Genomic DNA, 15,160 nt, shown 5'->3' with positions numbered 1-15,160 from the left:
TATGTGTAAGCATATATGAGTATTTTCCTATTGCTTTTGGATAAGTTTCTGGGGTGCTAATTTAAATGTTTCATCCACATAAAATTTATTGCTGAATAAATGTAAACTGTATTGTTTGTTAAACAGAACTTGATTTCAAGTAACATGCATAATGTTTTTACTTATGAGAAATTAGAACAATGAATTTTGAACCTATTCTTTCCCTTTCCCCCTAGCTCTTCCTAGCTCCTCCATCATCTCCCTACCCACCCATCTTCACAACAATATATTTTTCTTTATTTTATATTCCATATGTTAATGTGTATCCTGCACTTATGGATGTGTACTATGTATGCGCAGTGCCTTGGGAGTCCTTAAAATTGTCAGATTCCCTGGAACTGGAGTTACAGACAGGAGTTACCTATCACATGGGTGCTGGGATACAAACTTAGGTCCTCTGTAAGAGCAGTAAGTGCTCTTAATCTCTAAGCCATCTCACCAGCCTCACATGGCTAGCAATATTTAACATTACTTCTAAGGGTCATTCCAAAATTTAACCAAGAATAAAAATATATGTAAGCTTATGTTTACTTTGATGATTTCCCACTAACATTTATAGATTTGAAAAAATTTCATTAACTTCTGTAATTAGATTTCATCCACTCAAAATTAGGTTTAAGAGTATAGAATTATAGAAATTAACCAATAACAAATTTCTGTTTAGGAAACAAATATTTTCCAGGAATCGACGATGAAGAATTATGTCTTAATATTCTATGATGTTTAAGCCATTAAAAAGAAGTATCTGTGGATCTTTTGCAGGTTTTAAAATATATTGAAACCAGCTTTTTAGCAGAAGCAAATGGAGATATTTGTTCTTCATAATCCCCTGTCATCAGTTTCTGCTATTAATGCAAAGCTTTGCTGTCTTTTCTTGACCTTAGGCTAGTTGGGAAATTGTGTCTTTAACCTTATTCTATTTTGGGCTTATAATGATTTCTTTGGCCTCTCCTATTTTCAGGGAACCAAATAATTTAAAGGCCTTCACTATCTGATCCACTTTTTGTGCTGACTTCTCACCATGACCAACAATGTTACTTTCAGCCCAAGCATCTCCTGTCAATCACAGGGGATCAGTTCCAGGACTCTACCAAAATCCCAACCAATGGGATGATGTACATGTCCTGCATTTAAAGTGGCCTGGCATTGGAAGAACATGCCTATAACCTCCACAGTACTCTCATACCAGGGAAGAACAGGAAAACAATATTTATCTATTCAGTAGACACATTTTTCTGTGATGTTTTTGATTAGAGGATCACTGAAACCCAGTGAGCAGAATCCATGTGTGTGAAGTGCAAAACTTAAATCCCTAATTGAAGTCTTTGCACACAAACCTTGTAACCTTTTCAAAAGACCATTTCAGACAGTAGAATCACCACTTTTCAGATTCCTCAGACTCTTTCAGTCTGACAAATTGCCAATTACTCTCAGTTCCCTATTATTTAAGCCCAGAATTTCATTGCTATAACAATGTGCAAGATAATATCCATTATCTCTCAGTCTAACCTGCTTTGCACTTTAATATCAAATGTTCCTGAGGTACCCTTTCAAATTGCATTCTGTGTTTCAGAATACTCCTTCCTGACCATGGGCATGCATCCCATTCCAAGCTCTGAAGTGCAACAATCTGAAGCTCCCAAACACACCAACATACCCCTTGCACTGTCTCCCACTCTTTACCCACCTTGGTAGTAGGAATTCATTATCAGTCCTGGCTCTCCCTTTGTAGAATAATGTCTGTTTAATGTGACCAAATAGGAGGCCTATTTCAATCTTCTCTCATTTACTAGCCCTTCAATTTCTTAAACATCTAAGAATTTATCACAGTCCCGTAAAGTCATTTTATGAGTTTGTTGAGAACCTATGATTGAGTCTGTCTTTAATCAAACTGGACAAAGTGGTCAGTGAATGCCTGCTAGATATTTAGTTTTTTTTCTTAAATCAATCTGTGCCAGGTGATGGGAAATAAAGCCTTAAAATGATTCTTAGTCTTCTAGGATGAGCAATGTAAATTCGATGTGCTATGCATACTATCAGTGCAACTCTGAAACTGAACATTCCTACCTCATTTTGTTTGTGGTTCTTAGTTTTTTAAGAAAAATTCTAACATATAAAAAAAGAGAAATATTCTAAAATATGCAAAGAACGAGGACACTATGAGTTGTAATGCTTTTATAAACTGCCTATAAGGACTTTTAGACCAAATTATCTTGGTATATTGGCTTTCAAAAGTTCCAAGAGAATTCACAAAGTCAAACATCATTCCTCTGATTCCTATGGTGTAGATGTTATGACCTCAAGCTAAAGCATATCTCTTATAACTCCATCTGTGCTAGATTAACTTCCAGCTGTTAAGTCCAAGGGCCATGAATAAATAATAGTAAAATATTTTAATTGAAGTAATGCCACTAACTAAGCTCTTGACATTAGAGTTCAAATCATAGAGCATAAGAATATTTTCCTTTTTATTTCATTCTAACAGCTAAAAGCAGGAGAGTAAATTTTCCATCTGCAGTTCCACTGTTATCCTCAAGTGTTAGTCCTCAGTATTTTCAAACTAATATAGAACATATCATAGCTTTGCTCATCCTTAACAGGGAAAAAAATAAGTGCTGTTTGTTCCTTCCTTGGAAACAAAGGACCTCCATAAATAATGTACTCTATTATGCCAACGAAACACTCAAAGTTGGTAAAGACTATATAAAACTTTCACAATGATGGCACGATCACCATTAAAATATAGTTTGTTGATTTTTCAAAAAAAGAATATCTAATGAAAGGCAAAATGTGTTAAGTAGTATCTCTCTCTCTTTCTCTCTTTTTTAGGGTTATGTTTTAAATCAGGCTTTCAAGTCATCAAGAAAATGAACATTGTAATTACTCAGATGGTGATTTTCTGTGGAAGGCTATACTTTAATGAATTTACCAATTTCTCATGATGTTACAACATTACCATACAATGTTTATTTCTTTTTGTAAGTGGTGTTGGGTACTACAGGACCTCATGCATGTTACACATTCTACCCTGAGCTACATGCCCAGTCCATCAACACCTTTTGATAAAGCACCTCAAAGCAATTCAAAGAAGCCATACTGCATGGATTCTGCAAACAATGCAGCCTGGACTGAAAGGCACACTTACCTCTTTGCTTTCTTCTAGTTCTGACTCGCTGCTAAACTCTTCCGTATTTAAATTTTCAAAGTCAGACTCCCCCACAGCAATGGGCACTGTCACAGTGAGACTGGGGTTGTTTATGAATGACATGTAATCATTTTCATCGATTACATATTTTTCAACACTGCTTCCGGTACCTACACCACTGGTGGTTCCATTACCATCTTTAAGATAATTAAGCTCTTTACTTATTTCAATGCCGGTGTTATTGGACATGCAGCTGTCTATTTTGTTGCCTTCATGGATTTCTATGACTTTGGGCTTTCTAAAAAAGGTTTTTCGGAAGCATTCCCGTATCTTGTTTTTCACAAAATCAATTCCCTTCTGCATCCTTCCCACTGCAATCTGAAGGTTGTTCATCTCGTTATCATCATCAGTAGCAGCAAGGTTGTCTGAGCTAAAGGAACTCAACAGTAAGGCCAGAAAGAGGTTCAGAACCTAAATGAAAAAAGGCATAGAAGTTCCATGTTAATACTGCAATGTGCCTTAGTTAAGTGGACAGGGAGTTCAGATCTTTGCTTCAGTGGGTTTAGCAAATTCTTTTGAATGCTTTGCGTGCATGGGACTCCACATTAAAATCACACACCATTTGAAGGGCATGATAAGTCTACCTGTGGTAACAAACAGGCAAATGGTAATGTGGGCACCCTTCTCCATGGAGAATAGCAGGAAAATGTAAAGATTTCGATAACATCTATCGAGACTCACCAGTGAGAAGACAAAGTCCCACTTACAGTGGTTCTTGTCACAAGAAAAAAAAAGGTATTTTTCATTTCTCACTATTTTATTTCCTCTTACCAGTTTGTCTATGGAACGCCTAGCTTCATGTGTTCATATAATACATTCAGTAATCTACTGATTTGTACAAAAACAATATATAGCAGAAACAGATTTCTTTGGTTTGGTGGCTACAAACTGCAATAGCAGATATAGCAATTTGCATACTTCCCACTTTAAAATTTAGGTGTCTAAATAGCACAGAGGGTAGAGAAAACTTTAAAATATTCCAAGAGTTAGCGAGACTCATATAATGAAAATCCCTTCTCTCTTTGGTTTTGTAGAGTTTGTTGTGACTCACAGCAGAGAGTACCTGTGATCTGAGGATAATACAGTGATAACTCAGGATGTCTGCTCTCAAAGGAAATTATGTACAGGGATATTTTTAGCTTAAAGTGTAATTACTAAATTTCTTCATGTGGCAGGAGGACAAACGCAAAGCAGGATCCCTGGGTGGTTTCCTGTCTGTACATCATATTTCATTCAGAATCGAGGGCTCTCTAATTTACCACTTTAAGGGGAAAAGTACATGTATCCCACTATCATTCTTTTGAGTATTATTTGAAATGTACCCTTCAAAGGGAAGGCCTAGTATGACTGTATAGACAATTGCTGTATCTGCATGTGATTCAGGAATTTAAGTACTGAAATGCATTTTAATGAATTTTAAAATTAATATTTCTCTTCTTGGACAACTTCATGCTTGTACACAATATACACTGACTACTCCCAGCCTCCACCCCACTTCTACACCTATCCGTCACCCTTCTCCCCACGAATATTTCTTTTGCATTCAAGTCTATTACTTTCATCCACTGTGGTTAACTGGGACCATTTATGTGATATTTAGAGCTAGGTGGGGTCAGCAATGGGGACACAACTAAAGATATTTATTTACTCATTCTCATCTAGATTCTAAGTAATGGCTAAAAGTATTTTAAATTTGCTTTGTATCATCTGTCTTTATCATCTAGATGTCTGTCTGTCTACCTATCATCTATCATCTGTGTGTTTGTCTCTGTCTCTATTTATGCATGTGCGTACGGACACACATACATGTTATTCATAATTACTCAGAATACAATAAATTATTTTCTTTTAATAAAGCAAATTCAGATAAGAACATATTTTCTACACTACAGTAATTTGTACCCTACAGCTAAAGTATAATTTTTTGTTTCATTAAAATTTGTCATCCAAATTTGTGCCTAACCCACACCTTTAAATAAAACAATGTGAGTTATGAGCATGTAAAAAGCCATTTCAGTATAAAATAGTTGTATTTGTAGGCCTTAAAGAGATTATCATATAAAAATAATATCAGGGTAAGTTAGCCTTGACAAGAAAATACATTTTCTGGACAAGAAAAAAAAAGTAAATGTAGCATTTACAACCCCCAAACATGCATTAAATGCACCTGCACCTCCCATCCTCATGTCCTCCACGACGTGCCAGTTTTATCCCACTGTCACAGACAGGGGCTCCAACCCCAGGGAATTTAAATAAGATGTTCCTTCAGGGACCGCTTATAGGGGGATTTGACTCTCAGCCACTGGCAGTAAAATTGGAGAAAAATTTATTGCTTAAGCCACCATATTACCTACAGCCCAAACTCATTCTTATTTATGAGCATCTGCAGAGTATACATACCACGAGGTTCCCAATCACCATGACCAACATGAATACAATGAGGCACATGGTCTGGCCAGCGACCTCCATGCAGTCCCACATGGTCTCTATCCACTCTCCACACAACACTCGGAACACGATCAGGAAGGAGTGGAAGAAGTCATTCATGTGCCAGCGCGGGAGCGTGCAATCCTCATTGATTTTGCAGACACACTCCTTGTAGCTCTTTCCAAACAGCTGCATGCCGACCACGGCAAAAATGAAGACAATGATGGCCAACACCAGGGTCAGGTTTCCCAGTGCGCCCACCGAATTGCCGATGATCTTGATGAGCATATTCAGTGTGGGCCAGGACTTTGCCAACTTGAAGACTCGCAGCTGTATCAAATAAAATGAAATTTAGTACATTTGGAAGCCAGACTATTGTTTTATGAGTCGATTATGATGTAGATCCAGATCAAAAGTGATTAATACTACACATCTATTTTCAAATAAAAGTCAAATAAGCTAATTTGACTTTTAAGAGCTTTGTTCAATTTCAAATGTGTGTATATATATATATATATATATATATATATTTACAAAATTTTCAACTAAAAGGTACTTTTAGTAAATAGTTTTGCTATAATTCAGAATGATTTTATGATATCATTGTTTAAAATTCCACATTTTTGTATGTGTTGAATTTGTTTTGTTTTGTCTTGGTTTTGGAGACAGTCTCAATGTAGCCTAGGCTGGCTTCAAATTTGCAGTGTAACTGAGGGTAATTCTGAGCTAATACTTCCGCCTCTACCCCCGGAGTGCTGGAATTAGAGATATGCACCACTATTCCTGGCTTCCCACATACTCAAGGGTAGTTCCTCTGTGGTGGGATGCCATGCTCAGCCTTAATGCAGTGGTAAGGGGCTTGGTCCTGCCTCTACTTAACGTGCCAGGCTTTGTTGATTCCTCATGAAGGGACTTACTCTTTGGGAGGTGTGGATGTGGAGTGGGCTTGGGGGTGGGGGCGAGAGGGGACAGGAGGAGGGTGGGAAGGAGAACTGTGGTTGGAATGTAAAATGAAATTAATACAAAACAAAGGAAGGAAGGAAGGAAGATGAAAAAAAAAAAGTCGGTTTGATTAAAAACCCAGCATTAATTGTGGCTTAACATTTTTATTTGCCTTTCTGCCTTTTTTTTTTCCTTTTTTTTTTCCCTCAGCTTACAGATATAAAGTGAAAACAAGTTCAGAATATAAAACCAATTTAGAAACAAAATATATGTTTGCTATGTCTCCTACATATTGAATTGTGGAGTATTTCAATCATTTTTATTACTGTTAGAAAGTAAATTACAATTATCTTCAGAGGCTGTACTTACATATTTTCTAAGGATATCGCCTTGGTGTACTTATCAATGTTATTTTACAAACTATGATCATTATATTACATACACTTAAAAATAAATGCTATGCTAAGGAGAGATAGGGCATGAACAACAGGGAGGTACCAGTCTGAAGGAACGGAGCACAGACAGCCCCTCCACATTTGCCAGGCCAAGCTCCATTAAACTCAGGCTAACAATGATTCCATCAAAGATATTCCATCCCTCTTGGAAATAGTAATAGGGATCCATGGCTATGATTTTTAGGACCATTTCGGCTGTGAAGATCCCAGTGAACACCTGCAAGGAAACAGAGGGGGGGGCACATCACTGCTGAGCATGGATGCTGCAAGAAATCACAAAGAGCATTACATCACAACAAACACAAATATCTGACTTGTAAATTCAACAAATCAATACCGGCTTAGCATTTTCCCCACAAGCCATCATTGTGCTAAATAGATCTGTCATATTTAACAAATCAGCTGGGTTTCTAGGGGAAACAAACTTTAAGACCTTTCACTGTGAGCATTTTCAGTCTCATACTGGATAATAGCTGGGGCATTATTGTCGTTGTGGTCCATTATGCTTCTACAAAGCAGTGCATTTACTTTTTGTAATGTTTACAAAATGCATTATAGGAAATAAATTCACATATTATTGGTTACTAAAAATTACTTGAAATTGGTAAGCACATACATTTTACTTATAAATTTTGTAATTTCCTTGAAGTGGTAGTATTTCTTTTCTACATTTTATAAACATTCCTGAAACAAAAGAGTGTGCCACAATTGTTTTGTAATAATGGTCTTTGGCTGCCTGCCTCAGAATTAAAGTTAATGGATTAATAGATTTAATTAGAACAAGCAGGAGAATATCCTCGGTATTACACATCAATAATTAAGAGTAATACAGTGAATGTCTGGAAGGAATGTGTATTTGACAATAGAAACAAACAAACAAAAAACCCAGATCACATTAAACATTGATTTCAAACTTGAAACCACAGGCAATAAGAGCAGAAGTGAATGAGAAAGGCTATGAAATTATTCTTGTGAAAATCTTTAAAAATAGTCATTCTAATTCTGTATAGGTAAAAGCTCTATTTTATGATGGTAAAGTCAAAGTTACCATTATCTTGAGAATCTCTGTCAAAATAAATTTATTAGAATCAATTAGTATCTTAAACCATTGTACCTTTTAAAAAGAATCCAGACCCTCTCTTATAAAAGCATAAAGACAGCTAATATCTCATTTTTAAATTGTACAAATATTTTAAAAGGAAATATCAGTTCCAAAAACATAGCTTAACCGATGTTAGTCACATTGTTCACTTATATAGAAGTAAAATGTATTGTAAGCAAGGTGGAATTTTGAAAATAATGTTTTCATTTTATATAATAGTTCACCATGGGATTTTTTTTCGACAAATAGTAGTCCCTGGTGAATTCAAAATCAGTTCTAATGCATACATATTTGATTTCTGTAAAACTTTCAGAAGCAGATATTATTTGAAATAGGCACCCTGATGATAGAAATGCATTAAAACAAGCTAGCAACTCTTTAGCTAAATGATCCTCAATACTTCTTCTTACAGAAAATCAAAACGAATACTTTCAGGTCTGCTGAGATGACTAGCTCTCCTGCAGCTAGCAGATGGATATCTCAAAGTCAAACTTTCATCTAAAATATAATGCCACTATGGATGTTCTCCTTAATATTTGAACAAATATTTTCATTTCAAAATTATAGGCATGTGGTGATATATTGTTTATAATTTAACAAAGCTTGCCTGGGGATCAGAATGCAAAGCCAGCCATACTAGTTATCCATTGAGCTAGGCAGTGGGGGCACACACCTTTAATCCCAGGACTCAGGAAACAAAGGCAGATGGCTCTCTGTGGGTTGAAACCCACTCAGGACTACACGAGAGTGAATCAGTCTAAAATATTAACAGAGCTCACACCTTTATTCCCAGCACTAGAGAGTATATAAGGAATTCTGTGCAGTCTCAGAGAGCAGTCTAAGATTCTGAGGCTTGTTGGAGATCAGTGCAGAATACAGATGCAATCTGAGGTTGAGTGGATCACTACTTTGCTCTGAGCATTGGTAGAGGTGACAACACTCTAGTGGCTGGATGCTTTGCTTCTCTGATCGTCAGCTTGACCCCCATATCTGTCTCTGGGTTTTTATTATTCATGCTACACAGGCATTTTCCCATTAAATTCTGCCGTGTCACCAAAATAATGCTAATGCAGTAGGTTTTCTTGTAGTTTTAGTCAGGTAAATTGGTAAAGAAGATTCTCTAATAGAATGCAATGTGTAGACTCTCTGTGGTTTCTAGGACCCCTATACTTGGAGCTTGAATTTAAAATGGCTGGAGGAAAAAAGAAAATAACCTCCTGTGAAAATATGATGTACCAGAGAGAGACTCAGCAGAGGATTTTAGGTCTCCAGATACTCAAATTGAATTAACCCGATCATCAGGGAAGTGATGTAATGTTTATGTACTGTAGAAACAGACTGCAAAAAAGTGGACTCCTTGATCAAAGTCAAAACAGAAGGTTCCATAACCCCTTTCTATTCTTTTGTTCTTAATTCAGCCAATACTTTTATGGTTCCATATATAAGTCTCTACATAATTATTTGAGCAACAATAGACTAGTATGTTGAAATTAACATTTATTTTAATAGGTGAGTTTTAATAAACTCCCACCAAAATATAACCATCTATCATCTATGATGTATAATTTAGGGCAAATGAACTCTTGTATTAAGATTCAGACTTGAAGCCATCAACTTGTGATTTGCCACTTGATTATTCTTTTACCCAAGTTGTATCATTCTATGCTGACATATGCAACATTGGAAGTCCATGAAATGTCAATTTCCTTCATATTCTGGAAAGTTTCCCAAATATTTCTCATTTGTTCAATTTCCCCCAACTTCCCAATATCCTGGGAAAAACATAATAAGCGCTAAGAGCAGAAATATTTTCCATTCAAACTTCAATGAAAAGTTCAAGAGGTTAATGGTATACTTGTGGGAGGAAGGAATCAGTTCAATGAGTACAAGCTAGATGTTAGGCACAATGCTAGATTCATTCACATTACCTCATTTGACCTGCCACAAAACCTCACAGATGGGTATCATTACATCCATTTCAATAATAATAATAATAAAACAAGGCTCAGAGCATTGTACTTTTCCAGAGACGATATTAGTCATCTACAATGACATCTATAGTCAGGTCATGCTGTCTGTTGGTTTTAAAGCATGTGTTATTTTTCCAAAGCCTGATGTCTGAAGCAGCCTCTTTTGGAGTAGTAACAACCAGCCATTTGTTTATTGAGGAACTTCAGTGTAGACATAGGAGATGACACAAAACAAGATGTGATCCAGGGTCTACTAGTGAGAAACTCACAACAGATGGAAAAACCACAGCTTCAAGAGTAAGGAAGTTCATTAGGGATGAAGGTAAAATTACTTAGTGTAGGCTGAATGCCATGTTAGGAGAGAGAGGAGGAAGTGGAACTTGGAAGACTATGAACTGAGACATGAGAACTCTCTAGATGTGGATGCATAAAACAATGAACAGATACATGTTTAAATACATAATCCAATGTGTGGCATGTGTGTGGTGTTGTGACAAGGCTTTTTTTCTGTTGTGTCTGAGGGTGATTATACAGAAAACAACATATTGGTACTAGAAATATTTTAAAGGTTTTAAGAGTAAAAGATAAATAGCTTGAAAGAAGGAATAATGGATTTTCATGTCAAGTATATATGGGAAGTAAAGGAAAATCTAAGTTCTAGTAGCTCTGTCCCTGTTAAAGGTAGCACAAAATTGAAGTGAGGCTGATAGCACTTCTAATAAACTGTGGGAAAGATGGCCATTCAGCTGTGACCACACAGTCCTTAAAGCAATGACCTATGACAGTTGGGCACACAGAACAGAATAAAGCTCATGCTGCAGAATATATCATCCCTGAAGTTGCTGGAATGTAAAAATATTGAGTGAGAAACACCATAAATGATGTAAGGAGTCCAATAATCAATAATAGGGGTCTCAGAAAGTGTCAGGGATGGAATGATTGGCATTATCAAGAAAATTATCAGGAACAAAACAGTATCACAACATGGTAGGTGTCAAAGTTGAAGACAAAGGTGGATGCTTTCTTGAGTCAAACAGCACAAAGAGGATGAGGTGACTTATCAGTATGCATATTTATGCCATCACCTTCCCAACATACCTTTTCCTCCTTCTGGTGGGACTAATTTCTCCATCTTTATGTCTACTTAAGACTGCCATGTTTTCAAATTGCCACACCTACTCCTTCCCAGGATGGTTATCCCAGAAATGACTGTCTTTGTAATATTCCCAACATAGTTCTGTCATGAAAACTTTGAAATGGAATTCAAAATGAAATTTATCTTTTTCTTATCTAAATAATGTGAGATGTAATACCTGTGAGCTACTCTAGATGCAGAAAATATTCAAACTGTATCCACGACCAGTTCCTACATCTTAGCTGCACCATCACTCTTCACAATGTTTGGTCCTTCATCTTTTCTGTTTGATGAGGGTAATTCCCTTCCCCATCCTCTAAGTGCACTTGAGATAGTAAAAGGAAGGTTTTAACTAATAATGTATGTAAACTCAACTATCAAACTGAAACTCTACAGAAGTTCGAGTGGGAATGAAGTAGAATAAGACAGAATGGAATATTTTTGTGGGTGAGGCATTACATTTACAATGAGTTAGCCTTTTCTACCAATGAGACTCATGGGGTCACTTCCACAATACTTTGAAATTATCAAGAACCTTAGGACTTCTCTTCACACACTCCCTTTCTTTCTCTCCATCTCTCTCCTTCCTTTTGACTCAGAATCTTAACTATGTAGGTCCTGCTGACCTAGGTTTTTCAGTGTCTGCTACCATGTCTGCTTCTAATCACCTTATTTTGGGGGTGCAATGCTTTATATCCCTAAAGATTGGGGATTTCTAGTGTAAAACTGATAGGGATAATAGGTTGTCTGCCTTAAAACAAGAAAGGTTGTTTTACAGAGTACATTTGATAGTCACAATTGAAGATCCCTACAACTTAAAGTCCTGATTAGCATCCTTTAATCAGAAGGAATAATGCAATCAGCTTCAGGCCTTAGCAAGCCAAGCACATCCACTTCTACTTGTGATTCCTTGGAAGAGAATTATGTAATCCAGTTATAAAGTACTTCCTAGAAATGACAGTAAGGATTCAGGTATCCCTCACAGCTTTTGGAAAACATTTCTGAACATTAGGCATTAAGGATTCTTCAGAGGAAAATGAAGATACTCATTAACATTCTCTTACTGTCTTTCATATAATAGTTATTAATTAGTACTAAATTTGATGCATTCAATCTAAGAACAAATTTATGTCTCAACCCAAACTGTTAAATAAATAAATAAGTAAGTAAGTAAAAACACTCATGGAGCCCAAAGGTACAGAAGGCACAATTATCATTCATGTTCATGTTTTATGGTTTTATGGGGAAATGTATATCTTTACACAGAAACAAAGGCAATTCAACTCAACTAAATGAAAAGGATAGCTGAAACATAAATGTATTTTTCTTCAATCCTGTGTTAGAATAAAAGCTTTGTTGTGACTTTGTGAAGTGCACTGCAGTTGTACCATGATGCTAGCTACTGCTAGGACAAGAATGGAGTAGTCATTGTTCCATAGAGAAGCAAAATACATAGACTTAGGTACTCTGAGGACAGTAGACCTGGTGCTTAGAGTTTTTCTTCTTAAAATGAGCTTGGGAAATCCTGAGCTGCACAGGGTTTGCTATAGTATGTGCTTTGATGCTCAGAATGCCTCTAAGATATGTTCAAGATCATAATTTGTGGGTCCTCCAAAAGGCATTGATAGCAGCATGAAAATAGTACTAAATAATGTTATGCAGATGCATATTCAAAGTATTGGATCTTAATGAACCAGATTGCAAACCATCCATGTTCAGTGAAAACTAACATCTTTAAATAATCTAAGTCTCCTTCCATGCAGTTTTCCAAATTTTGACCATGACTGGATGTTCCAAAGAGGAAGTTAACTAAAATCAAATAGATAAAACTATTTTAAGTCTTTGGTTGGTTAGTTCATGGCCTTCTGTGGGAAGCAAAAAGCAGAGGAAGCCCTGAGTGTATGAGGTCCTGAGTAAATGTGGATTGTTGACATGAGCCAGCTTAGCTTCAGACCCACGAGGAAAAAATGGCAAAGCCTTCTTCCTGGAATAAGGCTCAAAAGAAAGGCAAAGCCTTCCTTTGGTCTACGTGTGGATGTTGATAGTGTATGCAGACAATATCTACTAAATCTGCCACCTTGATTAAGCTGTATTGAATAATCCTGCCTCCATGTTTATCTGTATTAATAACCTTGTGTCCTTGTTGAGCTACATGCAATTACTCCAACTCTCTGTTCAACTCTCTATGTTAAACATTCTGAGCTTCCAGGGACTGATGTTTCTCTAGCAGAGAGCCCATTCTATCCAATCCCACCTAATCTGTGTCTGTCTTTTCTCTATTCCCTCACTGTCCCAGTCAGGCCCATCCTGGGAGTCTTGCAAGGCCTCAGCAGCCTTCACAGGAACACAAAGCAGCCAGGTATTTGCCTGCTGATGATTAAATATCAAAATATTTATCAGTACTTTGTAACGGGCAATGAACTCTATACTGAGTTATTTGCTGCTCACAGGCTTAAGGATGATTTTAAAGGTATGTTACAGGTTGCCAAAATGATTTTGACTGTTATGAATCATCTTGAAATAGATGAGTCAATTTTGTCACAACCAAATTCAAGGTGTATTCTAGGAAGAACAAGTTAACTGATGCCAGTTTTAAGGTCTTAAAAAGCATGAAATCTTATTTTTCAAAAAAAAATATCTCTAAGTATAATCTTCCCTATGACTAGTTAGTTACCTTCACATATTGAGAGTCCTACATGCGTATTTTTACCAACTATTTTCTCTATTGGATGAATACCACTGAAGCTATTTATTCTTAAGTTATTCACTTCTAAACGGTTGTGCCTTTTAAAAATAGAAATTTATTCAATGCATATGGTTCTGTAAGTTTAAACCCTGTGGATCTTGTGTTTCCTCTGAACCTTCATTTCCCACATGTAAGCCTCTAAAGTGTGAGGAGTTTACAACTCTGGACACCATGGTTATTGTCCTACATAATTAGCCTCAGCAAGAGTTGAAATGCAGATCCTATATAAGGTGTGTTGTAATAGTCCTTTAGATGTCTCTTCTTGCGAAGAAAGAAGATAAAATTTTCAGTTTGGAACATCAAAGATGGTATTTTTCTCTTTCATTGCTTCATCACCTACAGCACTTACCAGGTTTCCCACAGTCAACACACTGCTGAACTGCTCAGTCATGGGATAGTGCTCCATGGCCATAAATAGGGTATTTAATACAATACAAATTGTTATGGCAAGATCAACAAATGGATCCATCACAATTAAATTCACAAGATGCTTCACTTTTAGCCATGCATCGCAGCAGTCCCAGATCAAAAACACATTGGCAAATCTATACCAGCACGGTGGACACTTCTGTCTAGATTCTTCAAGTTCTGGTGGGTAATAAAGAAGAAAAGTAGTAAATAACAGTAAAAATTAATTCTTTTTCATAGTAAATGACATGGTAAAACTAATGCTGATTCTTAGGCACACATGTTTGTGTTACTGGGATTAATGGACTATATAAAATATCCATCAAATAGTATACTAATATTGAACTTCTTTCTCTTTTTAAATATAAAAATTTAATATTCTATTTCAAAATAAGTAATAATTGAACAAAAATGGAATAATATCACAATCAAATAGAACTTTTAAAATAAATTTTATGGGGTGTTAAATAGTGAATAAAATCTCCAAATGTTTGTGTCAAGTGTACTTTAGAGAAATTTTATAATTGTGAATATGGATGACAAAGGAAGGGACCTTGTTTGGATGAAAAACAGGCTTGGCTTTGTCCAATTCATTGCTATCATTCACTAACCCTAACATCATTGACATGTGCAGGCTGAATGGAGAAGGGCTTACTCTGTTGGGCAATGTAACATTAGAATAAGTCATCAATGATATGATATCAAGTTGTGAAATGCCACTATACAGGCAA

The 15,160-nt window shown here is 36.2% G+C and overlaps 1 protein-coding gene across 1 annotated transcript in view; it reads right to left on the bottom strand.

Moving 5' to 3' along the window:
• The window catches only part of LOC127222464 (sodium channel protein type 3 subunit alpha), a 105,901-nt gene that overhangs the window by 33,487 nt on the left and 57,254 nt on the right, over nucleotides 1-15,160 (bottom strand). Inside the window, exons 15-18 of the mRNA XM_051184560.1 lie at nucleotides 14,371-14,609; nucleotides 7,112-7,285; nucleotides 5,645-6,001; nucleotides 3,185-3,655 (exon numbers count right to left, since the gene is read on the bottom strand). Coding sequence (XP_051040517.1) covers nucleotides 3,185-3,655; nucleotides 5,645-6,001; nucleotides 7,112-7,285; nucleotides 14,371-14,609 — 1,241 coding nt within the window. The remainder of the gene's footprint in view (nucleotides 1-3,184; nucleotides 3,656-5,644; nucleotides 6,002-7,111; nucleotides 7,286-14,370; nucleotides 14,610-15,160) is intronic.

The sequence above is a fragment of the Phodopus roborovskii genome, unplaced genomic scaffold (genome assembly GCF_943737965.1).
Source record: "Phodopus roborovskii unplaced genomic scaffold, PHOROB, whole genome shotgun sequence".
In the NCBI taxonomy this organism is placed as follows: Eukaryota; Metazoa; Chordata; class Mammalia; order Rodentia; family Cricetidae; genus Phodopus; species Phodopus roborovskii.
This window is presented reverse-complemented; position numbering and strand designations above follow the sequence as displayed.